Source organism: Myotis daubentonii, chromosome 7 (genome assembly GCF_963259705.1).
Source record: "Myotis daubentonii chromosome 7, mMyoDau2.1, whole genome shotgun sequence".
Taxonomy (NCBI): domain Eukaryota; kingdom Metazoa; phylum Chordata; class Mammalia; order Chiroptera; family Vespertilionidae; genus Myotis; species Myotis daubentonii.
The window spans coordinates 40,957,357-40,971,351 of record NC_081846.1 but is presented as its reverse complement, the minus strand read 5'-3'; the positions used below and the strand labels follow the sequence as shown (position 1 = coordinate 40,971,351).

Genomic DNA, 13,995 nt, shown 5'->3' with positions numbered 1-13,995 from the left:
CCTGGAGATGGGCAGCAAGAATGGGGAGAGAGGAGGACGGAGAAGGAGGTTTACATAAGGTAGTTAAAAATCTGCAAGCTTCTCTGCAGACAGAAGTTCCATCCTCTATTCCCCAGTGTTTATTTTCGATGGTTGTGAGCTCTTATCTTGAGCCTTTTCCCTGAATAGGTTGGTGGAGAGAGGACCATGAGGACTTGTGACCCTCTGCTTTCTGCTAGATTAGGTTCAGCATAGGTTTGTTTCATGGGAAATCATGGCATATTTTAAAAGAGGTCTCACCAATTAACCAAAGAACTGGTATGCATATATGCACAACCCATGGACATAGACAATGGTGTGGTGAAAGGCCTGGGGCTGGGGGAGGGTGCAGGCTAGGACTCACTGGGGAAAGAAGGAAACATCTGTAACACTTTCAACAATAAAGAAAAAATATTTCATGTAAAACCACGTGAAATACATTAGAAAAATATTCACACTTATGCCTTTAGGTAGTCATGGCCTCAAATAAGTTTTCTCTTTCATATATGAGGGGGAAAGCTTTATGGAATTATTAAAGCACTTTTGAAATCCTTAAAAAAAGAGGGAGAGAGAGATCTCACCATATAATCGCTGAGCGAGGTCACTGATCTCCTGAATCCTTTCTTCTTGCTGAGGCACTGAAGGCGTGATAAACTTATTGAACTGCTGGTGGAGGATTTCCACAGCCTCCCTTGTCTGGCATTCTGTAGAATATTTTCCAACTCTTACAACTGTGGCACTTGCATCTTCACACCAAAAATGACACTACATTAAAATGGAACAAAGCATAGATTAAGGAGACACCACCATTCTAATGTTCTTTGCTTTGGTCACTGAAGTATCAAATTTAAATTTTTTCAAACTTTATATTCACATTAGTTTGAATTATCTAAGTCTTAATAAAAAATATCAAAGCATGATCATATACTTTGTACTTGGATATTAGAGTCAGACAAGAAAAAGTATGAAAATTCATTTGGTTTTCTTGCCTTCTTAAATTTGTCTGGAGCATAATTCCTAAGAGGAAGGTTGCATATTTGCAAGGACAGGCAATATAAGAAGTGTATGGCACTAAAAATCCAAATATAAGCTAAAAGGAAACTAAAAAGCCCAAACACAAAATCCAGCCTAATTTATTGAAACCATTAACAATACATGGATAAAGTATTGCCTGATTATCACTCAAATGACTTCTCTTTTAAGAATGAGATGTAGTCTATGGATTAAGGAAATATCACCTAAGGAATAGCATTTGACCTTTTTTGTAATAGAAGACAGTCATATTTTCAAAGTACACTGGAGAACTGAGTTTCTTCACTAAAATAAATAACCATGATGGAAGGAACATGTCTGACCAAGGCCACAAGCTCTTACGCTGAGTGGGAAATAGGAACACATGACTTTGTTAGGAGCCAGCTTTGAATAAGTGCCGCAGAGCTACAGCAAACCTGTGTGTTATAGAAGAGTGATCATCTGGATCCTTCTTAATATGGTGTTAAATCTAAAAACTCTACTGCATCAGTGGTAAATAGAGGTGTTTGTTTCTTGGTTGTTTCTTTAAAATCTCAGAATAATGGGCTACAAAGAACACTCAAGAACTTCGAGTGCAAAGTTTCTTCAATATAAGTGTGCAGCTGCACTAGTGTGGCTCAGTATTTGAGCATCGGCCTATGAACGATTCCTGGTCAGGGCACATGCCTGGTTGTATGCTTGATCCCCAGTAGGGGGCGTGCAGGAGGCAGCCCACCAATGATTCTCACCATTGATGTTTCTTTCTCTCTCTCCCTCTCCCTTCCTCTCTGAAGTCAATAAAAATATATTTAAATATGTGTGTGAAAATAACTTTAACTTGTCAATTTTATATATTTTATGTATACTTTTCCATTTTATCCTTTTGAGAAAATAAAAATAACACCAATAACAATTTTTATACCTGAAAAATCCAAGTATCACCCTTTCTTTCTGTGAACTAAATAAGTCATTTTGGGTATTTTAAACAGATACCCAGCAGTGAACATAATTCCATGATTGTTAAACATCTTGAGTTGACAAGGTTATGGAGAAAGGAGAAACTCTCATATGTTGCTAGTAAGAGAAAGTTAGTCAAGTCTTTCTGAAGGGCAATTGGACAATACAATCAAAATGTTGTAACATTCATCCCCTTTGGTTCAGCAATTCTACTTTAGGTAATTGTCCTAAACAAATAATCATGGAAAGGAGAATGATGCATGGGCTTAATGACAATAATAGCCACTACAGCATTGTTTTAAAGTCTCAGAGTGATTTTCTAGGACAGCCTTAGGGACACCACGCCAGGAAGCAGATACCTCTTCTATCATCTCGTGGAGGTGCTCGGTCAGGTCCAAATTCTTCTTGTAATCTGTTACAACTTTATCAAACTCATCCACATGTTTTTGCAAATCCTTCATGGCTTCCAAAAGGACAGTAACTTTACTATTTGGGTAATTTAAGAAAGATTCAGGAGTCTTGTTCTCAAGTTTTTCCATTTTCCTTTTCAAAACCTGTGCCAAACAATAAATTTTTTAAAATAAAATTCAATTTTTATTTAAGAGGCTAGCTGGTGATTAAATATTGGAGAAACACTTGGGAAAACTATTTGAAGCTTTCTCCATTATAATATATTAAAATTATAATTATTACAAATGAATTTTGGAAAGAATGGGCTTTCTTCTAGAGAGTATATTAATTCAGCTTTCAGCAAACATATAGAAAATTAACTGTAGACCAGGGTCTATTCCACATTTTGAGAATGATATTATGATAAAAAAATAAGACAATGATCATAAAATCAGATATTTTATTGTCTTCAGTAAGTTCACTGTCTCCTGGAAAAGGCATTCAAATAATCTAGTCTGTAGATACGATAATCAAGGTAGGTGTACAGAACTATAGAAGTAGTGGAGAAAGGTCCTTGCACAAGCAGGTGCGAGGGGAAAAAAGAGGATGTACAAAAGGTATATGCATGTGTGCATATGTGTATATGTGTGTATGTGTGTGCATGTGTGTGAGTGCGTATGTTCTGTGTGTTGGGGGCAAGAATGGAAGCAGAGAGGCTAGGTAGGTTTGGTAGAAACCATTCTGGAGCTGCTTTCAAAGATAAATCAATTTATTATGTATTTTACATAAAAATTTAATTGCTATAAAAATGGATAACTCCCTTTTCAGTCCCAATGCTGGAAAAAAAAGCCCAAGTATTAGGCATCTAGAATTGAAATGCAAAATGATTTTGCAATAACTGTAGCAGTGCATGCAAACACACATACACACACTTTTTCATTACCTGTATTTTCTCAGCATACATATCAACTTGTTGAATTTGATATTTCAGAGACTTCATATTCTTAGCTTTTTCATTTTTCTTAGTGTAATTAAACTTCAAATTGTTAAATTTCTTTTTGATATCCTTGAATGACTCTCTGAGCTGCAGGTCAATAAAAAGAAAGAGGTGATTTCCTTAAAATGAGAACAGTAATATTCACTTCTAATACATGAAAACATCTAAACACTTCAAAATATTCATAATCTTTAAGATGTGTTCAGTGATTTTCAATAGAAAAACATGTCTGCTAAGTGAACATATAATGTGAATTTAAACATACCCCCAAAATATAAGTAATTATGAATTTGTCTTAGTACTTTTAGAGTTTAATTTATAATTAGCCTTACTGTTATAGAATATCCTTTGGCCTCCACCAATAAAATTTTTAAGATATCATGAACTTTAGACAACTCTAATTTTCCTATTTGTACTTATTTGGTATCATTTTTCCACTCATTCCATTCCCTGTGTGTTTGACATCTGCTGTTTAGATGGGAAAGATCAACATCTATTTGAAAATATGTGATGAATGGAGAAAGGCTGAATCTTAACCTTTTAATTCTAAGCCATGAAATTTTAAGTCTATTCCGGATGAAGAAATTGAAGATGGATAAACAATGAGTGCAATTTCATTTCCATTGGCTTCAGAATGTAAGCACTTCCACTGAAAGTGACCTAAAGGCCTAAGAATGTTCATGGCACTATGGGTACGTGACATGGGATCAGCTTCTCTCTGACACATGAGCTCCTCTGACAAAGTTGCTGGCACTTTTCTCTTTGGGTCCCACTGGAAATCCATCTTAAATGTTGTACCTTTCCCAGCTGGGATTCAGGACCGCTGCAGGTACAAGTGGGAGGCAGCATGCACGAACCACCTTCAGCAAAAAGAAATCTAGTCATGCTTACTTTTCTTACCTGCACCTTTTAATATGAAAACTTAACTTCCCATCTAATCTCCACATAACCTGTGGTCATATTTTTAAAGGAATTGAGTGCCATGGTCGCTTGACTGTGGTATCATTGCTCATGCAGCTGTTTCTAACTTTAGCTAGCTTGTCAACAATGGGGAATGGTGGCGATGGCTAAGACAACTGCTCAACTGGAGCACATAAACCACCAAAAACACCAAAGCTTGGGGCAAGATGAAATTTCCCCAGAAATATTTAAACGTTGTTATAATTCATATTCATAAAAATTTTGAAAGTCTTACATAATTCAGAGGGAGATTTTTTTCCCCTAGTGAATAGTATGATTTCCCTACCTTCTCACTTGCTCCTCTTTGCTATGAAATAAGCAGACTAAGTTAATATAGCTATAATTAGGAGGGAAATAGGAAGACTTTAAAACTGTAGGTCTTTTGACACTAGCAGAATGAGCATCCTCACCAAATGTCCCAGGGAGCAGTAAGCCTCTCTCAGGGTTAGGAATGAACAAAGCTTCGTTGAGAAGAAACAGGAGGGAAAGAGGCTGACGACAAGGAGACTGGCTTGCTATTCTTAGTGCTGGTTGAGGCAGTGTTGGCACAAGAATGTATTATTAGTGAGTCTGTTGCTGACAAGGCCAATTTATGTAGGGAACGTGGGACATTTTAAAACTAAGGAAGTACATTTCACACAAAAGCCTTTCATTAGAACTATGGCACATGTTTGGCCAGAACTAAAAACACAGAACAAGTAGTCCATTTCTTTTAATGGCCATTTCATGAGCTTCATTTCTTGCCCACCATTGTGCCCAATCCAGACAAAAGCTTTCTGATTGATGCTCATTTTAGGAAGAGAAAGCTGCAATGTTGTCATCTCCCAGGGGTGCTTGCATTTGAAATGAAGGGACCCAAAGACACAATTTAACCGGAATGATTTGTTATACAATTAGTAATGGCAGACTATGAAGCCTTAGCGCTGGAGAGATTTCGGCATAAGACTTTCTTGCCCTCCTTCCATAAAGCAACTACACCGCTGTCTTGCTGTGCGTAAGGCCAGTCTTGTACCGGCAGAAAGTAGGGGGCTTGGAAAGAGAAGACAGTTGCCCCGTTTTAAATTATAGGTGGCAGCATGCCTCAGTAGTGCCCATTTTATCCACCCTGCAAGTTTTGTGTCCATAATGTATTTAAGTTTATTTTCTGAATATAACTATGGTGTTACAATTTAGCTCTCTATATCCTTTAGAAAGAAGAGGCATTTTGTAGATGTAAAACAACAAACTTTTAACAGATTTTAACCATATGAGATGGACGTTTTCAGAACAAATCACAATAGTTCCTATTCTCTTACACATGTCATCGAATGGACCCAGGGTGGGCCTGACGACGGGTGGCTGTGACTGAAGTCCCAGGGGCTTTAACCTGCCCTGGGCTCTGATTCCTGAGGACTTCTGCATTCTTACGACCCTCCTGTCACCACAGGTAGCCATGCTGATATTTGCTGAATGACAATAATTTAGGTTTTTCTCTTAAAATGATGAACAAAAGTTATCAATCTACAAAAAAATAATTTTCTGTGCTGCCCCGATCAAGTCTTTTACTCATCTATACACACATTTTCTGCTTCTTTTCTTTCTAGGGGGTGAATGTCCATGGTCATTTTGTCAATGGCAAACCACCATGCAATGTCAGGAGGGTTAATAATTGTATATGTGTCTATAGCTGCACCATTCCCCTATTCTAATTTATCATTTCTAATCTGCCTTGTATCCATGGAACAAAAACTCTGACATATGATAGTTATTTATATATATATATATATATATATATATATATATATATATATTCATTTTCTGTTTCCTTCCTGATGTTTAGATGTTGCTACAGTGCAAAAAAATTCAGACTAAGTAGTATAATTATATGAAAGCTTCTGATTGCAAATTTGAGAAAATGGATAGCAACCCAATTCTGTCATTACTATTCTTTTCAGTAAAGTAATTGTTTGTGGTCTATAATGAGACTCTAGCTACAAATTTCCATTAACGTCATGTAAATGTAGAGGTAATTTTTTATCAGATTGCAAGAAGAAAATATGCTCAATATTAACTTACTACATTTCTAAATGAAGATGGTAAAGAAAGAGTAATGATGTTCTGTCATATAATATGGCAGAGAATGTCTATAGTGCTTTGTGTATTAATAGCTTATTTATATTGTCAGGCGACAAAACATAATGAAATTCAACATTCATGCATACAAACATATCTTTGTGGGAAATGGGTGAGAAAAAAATCACAAAATATGTCAGTCTGAAGGCTGTGTTTTCTAGTAGGAAGACATGGAGAAAATGAATTTTCATAATTTCCTATGTCATTTAGTATATGAAATTTAAAAAACTAATATTTTAACCAAAGATGATCAAGGCCCCCATGGTTCTTTGTCGTTAAGAAATTATCACATTTTAAAAAATCACATTTAGAACATCTCACTTCATTTTGCCTTGAGGTACCACGTCCTTTTCTAAGGGCCTTTCATGTAGTGAAAACCATGTATGTTAGTTACGGCAACATCAAGAAAGTGATTTTGGTTGAAATGACCAAATTAACTGTTATTATATCAGATCATACAAACAGCCTATGACATATACACCACAGAGTAAAGATAGGCGAGAAAAGTATAGAAAAGAAGTACGTTTGACGTCAGCTGTGCAATGATTGAATGAACTAAAACATTCACGGAAAGGTGAAGTCTGAGTTTAGCAAATGACAGGTGTGTTGGTGGCCAGTAAATGAGCCCCTGGCCCAATGCTGACTCCTGACATTCTCTGAGCCGAAACTCTGCAGTCCTATGGCACAATAGGTGAAAACTTTGTATACCTCTCATCCGAGGAATAAAGATGTTAAACCAGATATCCTTCAAAATTCATTTCAACTCAGAATCTGTGAACTTGCAAAAAGCCCTTTAAGAAAACAATGAAATATTAGAAGAAAAACGTGTTTTCAAATCAACATATAAGCCAAGCCAATGGACACGGACAACAGGGGGATGAGAGCATGAGTCGGGGGTGGGGGAGGGGGAGGGAGGTTGGGAGTTAATGGGAAATGAGGACACATTTGTAATACCTTAACCAATAAAGAAATTAAAAAAAAATCAAATGCTATGCATGGTCTAGTTCCCTGGTAAGGTACCCGACTTTATTTATTTTTTAAAAATATATTCATGTTCTATCCACTGAGCCAACCCAGTTAGGGCCTGACTTTATTTTATTTTTTAAAAATATATTTTATTGATTTTTTACAGAGAGGAAGGGAGAGGGATAGAGAGCTAGAAGCGTCGATGAGAGAGAAACATCAATCAGCTGCCTCCTGCACACCCCCCACTGGGGATGTTCCTGCAACTAAGGTACATGCCCTTGACCGGAATCGAACCTGGGACCCTTCAGTCCGCAGGCCGACGCTCTATCTACTGAGCCAAACCGGTTAGGGCCCGACTTTATTTTTTTATACAAAAAAAGTAGTGGAACATGTTGCTTTTAGTTTTACAAAATGTTTGAATTATCTATACCAAAATTTTAATGAAGACAAAAATAATAAAACTGTCTAGGTGTCAAATATTCACTTGGAATCAGTCATCTGTTTGTACTCTGATATTCATAATACAAGCTAGAACACACATATCTTTATTTTACTAAAGGGCACTGAAAATATTACTTGTAATTACTTTCCCTTTTAGGCTCATGATTGGAAAGGCCAAGGTGTAGTCACTACACGGTGACATGCCTAATATATCTCTATAAGAAAGGAAAGGGGAGAAAGGACCGACGATGTTCAAAGACCCTTTACATGTGAAAGTATAACCTACATCAAAGATTAGTTGGGTTTGAAGCAGAAGCAAAGGGGAAGGACAGGTCTCTTAATATTTAAGATCATGTTAGAGTGACATCTGATTCCTAATTCAAGCTTGCACATATCTGGTTGCTCATTCCTGGTAAGGTACAGACAATCCTGGGGCATCCCTACTATGACTGGAAGAGTGATCTCTTGTCCTTGCCAGCTGGCTCCCAGCACGGGCTCATCACAAGGCAGCCCTGTAAACAGAACCCGCTGTGGGAAGGGCCTGAACAGGGAGACCCAGCACCACAAATGCCACAGCGCTTCATGGAGGTGGAAACTGAGCAGTAAGGGACTGGGAATAAGCCTTAGCCAGCTCCACTTGTTTCCATAGAGGCTGAATATCACAGCAGGAAGAGCAATTTTCAGCAAGACAAAAACGTTGCCACGAAGAAGAAGAAGAAGAACAGGAGGAGGAGGAGGGAGGAAAAGAAAGATGGGGAGAAGAAAGACGAGGAAAGAAGATAACTTTGGGGAAAGATAGTAAACACATTGTTTTCATGACTGCAAATCTAAATTTTATAGCTTTGGGGAGAATAATGCTCTCCTAGGATTGCTTTCCTTATTAACTGCAGTACAGGAAGCAGAAGAGGCAATTCTACTACCTAGTGGGCGGGATACACTATGAGTTTAACCCTGAATGAATCTCTAGCCCCAAATGACTGCCTGGAACAGCATCTGAGTGGAAACTCCAGTCCTGCAGCACATTGCTAAAATGAACATGATTATTGAATGGGATCCAAGTGGCCTCTCCTGCTCTGTTCCCTCTTACTTTCCCTCTAGCAGTGCTTGCCTGGCCCTTACCTGTTTTTTATGAAAGTGTGGCCTGCAGGGAAGGGCTCTTCAAGTTCAGTTACAAATACTTTAGTCCATGCTCTAATGTTGTTTGATAATGTTTGATATGTTTTGGGCCTACATCGTAAAACTGGTCATAAACAGAACCTTCAAGTAGGTTTACTTCCTTCTCCCCAACCCTGTTTCCTAATAGATTTGTGACGAATGGACTCAGAGACATTTTGCTCTAAATGGGGATAGATCTGAAATCATGGAACCTGTGTTCTGTCAACCCCCAGTTGAGAGTTGGGACCCTTGCTATCCTGAACAGGTAGAGCTTTGAATGGAAAGTTTAATTAGGGAAGGGTAGTGGTTGTGGTCCAGTATGTATCTGGGGATTGGGGGCCAAGCAGAATTGAGGGAGAGGAAGTTGAATTTTGTGATAGGGGAGTGAGCTGATGTGAAGGACACTTTTCATCTGTTCATTATTTTTCTCTAGGAGTTGTTTTGCCAGAAAAGCTACTCTGAATAAATAAAAAATCAGATACTTGACTTTGGTGATAAGACTTTGTAGCCTCTGAGGCGAAGAGCCCACTCTCCCGGCCCTTAGCATCTGCTCCACCATGAGTCAGTGGCACTTAAATAGAACCTCAGCAGGCGGAGCGAACTGCGAAGGGACAGTGTCACCCTTCCTGCCCCAACAGGCTGCATGCACTCAACAGATACGTGCTATAAGGGTGTGAGTGGGGGAGAAAAAAAGCGTATAGTAAATTCTAGGTTTTTCAATGCATTGACAATGTACTGATTTCAACAAGTTTGGGAGCTTGAAGTTTACTCAAACATTGAGTTCTGAGACCATTGCTCTGTGGATTAAAAGTCAAGAGTGTGCCCTGGCTGGTGTTAGAATGTCGGCCCATGCACCTAAAGGTTGAGGGTTCAATTTCTAGTCAAAGAGCATGTATCTAGGTTGCAGGTGCCCAGTTAGGGCACGTGCAGGAGGCAACCAGTTGATGTTTCTCTTTCAGCAATCTTTCTCTCTCTCTCTCTCTCTCTCTCTCTCTCTCTCTCTCTCTCTCTCTCTCTCTCTCTTCTCTCTCTCTCTCTCTGTCTTTCTCTCTCTTCAACTCTCTCTGAAAAGCAATGGAAAAAATATCCTCTGGTGATAGGAAAAAATTTTAAATGTCAGGAGTGAAAAGAAAGTCCCCTGATTCTGTGTGTGTGCATACGTGCAAACAAACATTGAGACAAGTGTTGGCTCAGAGAGGCTTTTGGTAGTGTGTCAGTCTGACCCCTGCCACCCACCTCACTTATCTCATCCCTCGTGGCGCAGTACTGCAAGCTGCCGGCCAGGGTCCGCCCATACTCCTGGGCTCGGGCTCGCCAGTTCACGCTCTCCCCCTCAAGGATGTCCAGCTGCCGCTGCAGGTTCTTTGCAGACACATTAGTGCAGCTCTGAAAGCGAAAGAGAAATGGCAATGACAAAGGGAACAGGCAAAGCAGCAGGGAGACAAGTAGGCTATTTACCTGCATTATGAAACTCATGAGTGACATTTTAAAAAACAGGCTCCTGAAATACCTTCAGCATATTTGAATATAAGGACTTCAGAAAGAAGCCAGATACCCAACATGGTGGGAAAGGTGAACCGTTAAACTTCCAGTCTTGAAACTTCAGTTTTGAAGTCTGCTCATCATACCAGCTCCTCAGAGACACCACTCATTACAAGGTGTAATTTTTACCTCAAAAGGCAGAAAGCAAGCATTAGAAACATTTGGCTTCTGCGCAGTAATTTTCCTGTCAACTGGAGCTTCAACTCTGGTTCATTATGCAAGTGCTCCCTCCAATCTCCACTCAGCAGAGGGCTGCCAGGGCCAAAGCCAGATGTGACTGGAGAACAATTTGCATTATTTGTGCAAAGTGAGGAGTCTTACTTCTTTCTTTGTAAAGTAAATTTATTAATAAAATAAAACTCTTTTTTTTTTTTAAAAAAAGCCCCTTCTTGGTAAAAATAGATTCCATTAACAGATATTTTTATTCCTATATCTTTCAATTAAAAAAATACTTTAGGTTCAGTGCATTCCATAGAGTTTAGTGGATACTTAAATTAACTTTAAAATAAAATTGGCCATTATTTTGATTAATATTCTACAGAATAAACATACCCTTCTTTTCTTAAATTGGGAGTTAAAATTATATACATAATTTTAAGTTTAAATATACATATATTTTGCATCAGAGCCCAATGTGCTGTTTATGAAAATTTGGTCTGGAATGATTTCCTTGTCTTCAGACACCTCAGTAAGGTACACCCATCCTGTGGAATCAAGCAGTTCAACGGTAATGCCCAGAGCCCTTGGTCTCCACCAGGGGGCTCTTTCATGATGGGCTTTTATGGCTAAAGCTGCTTCTCTGAGCTTCAGGTTCTTCATCTATAAAGTGAGTGTCCCAGGCCAGGTGATCTCTGGGATACCTTCCAGATCTGCAATGCTAAGGCAGCATATTGCCCAAGAAATAAACAGGAGCCACATGAATAATTTTAAATTTTCTAGTAGTCATATTAAAAAGTAAAAAAAAAAATAGGTGAAATTAATATTCATAATAGAGTTTAATCAACTAAATCCAAATGTTAACATTTTACCACACAACCAAATATAAATATATTAATAAGGTTTGTTGATACTAAGTGCTTGAAATCTGGTATGCATTTCACACTCACAGCACATCCCAATTTTTGCTACATTTCTATCAGAAATACTTTATCTGTAATTAAATTTCATAGTTTCTAGTTTAAAATGGGAATATCCAAGTTGTTCCCAAGATATTTAAAAGTCTTCCAATAACTACATTGTAAACTTCTAAAATAAAATTAAAAGTTTAGTTCCTTAGTTGCACTGAGCACATTTCAAATGCAAAAATATTAACTGCTGTGTTAGAAAACACATTTTTAATTAGCATGAGAATAGATGTATTAAACAAGACTTTTATAATCAGATTTTTCTTCTTAAAATGTTTTCCTTTTGTTATAGGTGCTAGAAACTCACCACTGATAATTGCCCCGTGCTTTAATGCGTTTTTAAATGTAGCATACACCAGGCAGTCTGCCTAGCTTCCCCCCTGTGACACCCCAGCTATCATTAGCGATGAGCAATGGTGTTCTAAGTGGCTTACAGGCCGCTGCGCTGATGAGATGATGTCCACTCCCAGGCAAAGGGCCAATTTGTGGAGCTGGTCTATATGTGCCTGCTTTTCCTGAGAGCGACGGAGGCGAACCTGGGCATCGCGAGCATTATCCAGTTCTGTTGGCTGCTCTAGAAGCTCCAATTCTCTTGATTTGAGGAGATGTTCAAGCTGGAATACAGAGCATTTACAATTAACTTGTGTTTCATTTTTATGGAGACAGATTTTTTTAAAGCCTATTTCCTATTACATATTTTCCTAGCTGGTCAAATGCTGCCAAGTCCATCTATAATTATTAGTGCTATAACCAAATAAGAATTACAATGCTGCAAATCTATAAGGTAAAGCTGAGGGGCTAATGTCATTCCTATTAAAGAAGAAAACACTCTTTTAGTCTAAAACCTTAGCAACACCTAGGTCTATGATCTGAGTAAATTCAGAGGCTGTTTTAAAGAGATATCAATATATCTCTATTTTCTGTTAATAAAGACTATTAACACTTTGCAGACCAGTAGTTTTATTGCTAGCTTTACCCAGTGGCCAGATAAGTTTCTATTGAGTGGTACAAAAAATGTTTTGCATAATGTTAAAGACACACTTTACAATTAAATACCCATTGCATTTTGAAGTTATTTATTATTTCTTCTTACAAGCTAATATCTTTTTAAAGTATGATGCTTTGTAAAACACTGTGTACTATGAAGCGAGAATTCTCGTGATCCGTCCACAATGATTTTACTGCATACTACATGATGTCAGGTGCCTGAGATCCAAAAAATAAAAAATAAAAAATAAATCAAATTTGTTTTCTTCCCTCAAAGAGCTTACACTTGAGTTTGGGTTAAAAAATTATTAAAAATCAAGATGCTACAATGACAGATAAGTGGAGTAACTAATGAGAGTTCTAGAAATTTAGAAGAGAGGAAAGTCAGTCCACGCGAGGTAAGATCATTGGAAGGAGGGGCAGGGTTTAGAGAGTCGAGGAGAGAAAAAACGCCTGTCAGATAATGGCAGCCCGGGAGTCAAAGAGCTGGAGACGTGGGCACTGCCTTTGAGGGACAGAGAGGAGCTGTTTGGCTGAAACATAAGGGAGGACAGAGGTACAGTGAGAGAAAGCTGGGAGGCCCGATGTGGAAAGCTGCTAATCTCAGAGTGAGCAATGTGGCTTTTACTTACATAATAATTTATATTTCCTTTTAGAACGGAGGGTCTTGCAGACATCTATGACAAGTCTCACCTCTTCCTTGACTTGGTGGAACTGGACTGTCTTGTACAGGATGTCCTCATAGTCCTGGATCCTCTCTTTCTCTTTTTGATGGAGTTGAATGAGGTCCTTCAGCTGTTGGTACTTCTCTTTCACAGGAGCTCCTTTGCCATTTAACTCCTCTGATTCTTTTATAATGTATTGAACCTCATCATTCAGTTGCTAAAATGTTGACAGCCATAAAAGAAATCCAGCTTTCAGAGAGCTCTTTACTTAATAATGGACTATATGAAGATCTAAATAACCAACAATTCTCTCATTTGTTAACAAAAACTTATCGTGAGCCTCACCCCCACCCCTGCAAATTCAGGTATTATGTTTGATGCTAGAGGTATATTATTCCATCCCTATCTTCTCAGATATTTTTTTAATTATGAGCAATGAAAAAAAAAAGTATATCAAAGTTAAGTGATGAAATGAAAAGTCATGTGTTTCTATAGCTCACCAAATATTCTAGTTATCTGCTAAGTAAATGTGTTTCAGATATATTTTTAAACATTTTATTGATTTCAGAGAGGAATTGAGAGAGATAGAAACATCAATGATGACAGAGAATCATTGATCGGCTGCCTCTTTCATGCCCCAATTGGGAATTGAGCCTGCAACCCGGGCATG

The 13,995-nt window shown here is 38.1% G+C and overlaps 1 protein-coding gene across 1 annotated transcript in view; it reads right to left on the bottom strand.

The window, feature by feature from the left end:
* The window catches only part of CCDC141 (coiled-coil domain containing 141), a 172,738-nt gene that overhangs the window by 17,643 nt on the left and 141,100 nt on the right, over positions 1 to 13,995 (bottom strand). The window contains exons 15-20 of the mRNA XM_059703945.1: positions 13,354 to 13,542; positions 12,108 to 12,287; positions 10,244 to 10,393; positions 3,320 to 3,460; positions 2,346 to 2,540; positions 600 to 783 (exon numbers count right to left, since the gene is read on the bottom strand). Coding sequence (XP_059559928.1) covers positions 600 to 783; positions 2,346 to 2,540; positions 3,320 to 3,460; positions 10,244 to 10,393; positions 12,108 to 12,287; positions 13,354 to 13,542 — 1,039 coding nt within the window. The remainder of the gene's footprint in view (positions 1 to 599; positions 784 to 2,345; positions 2,541 to 3,319; positions 3,461 to 10,243; positions 10,394 to 12,107; positions 12,288 to 13,353; positions 13,543 to 13,995) is intronic.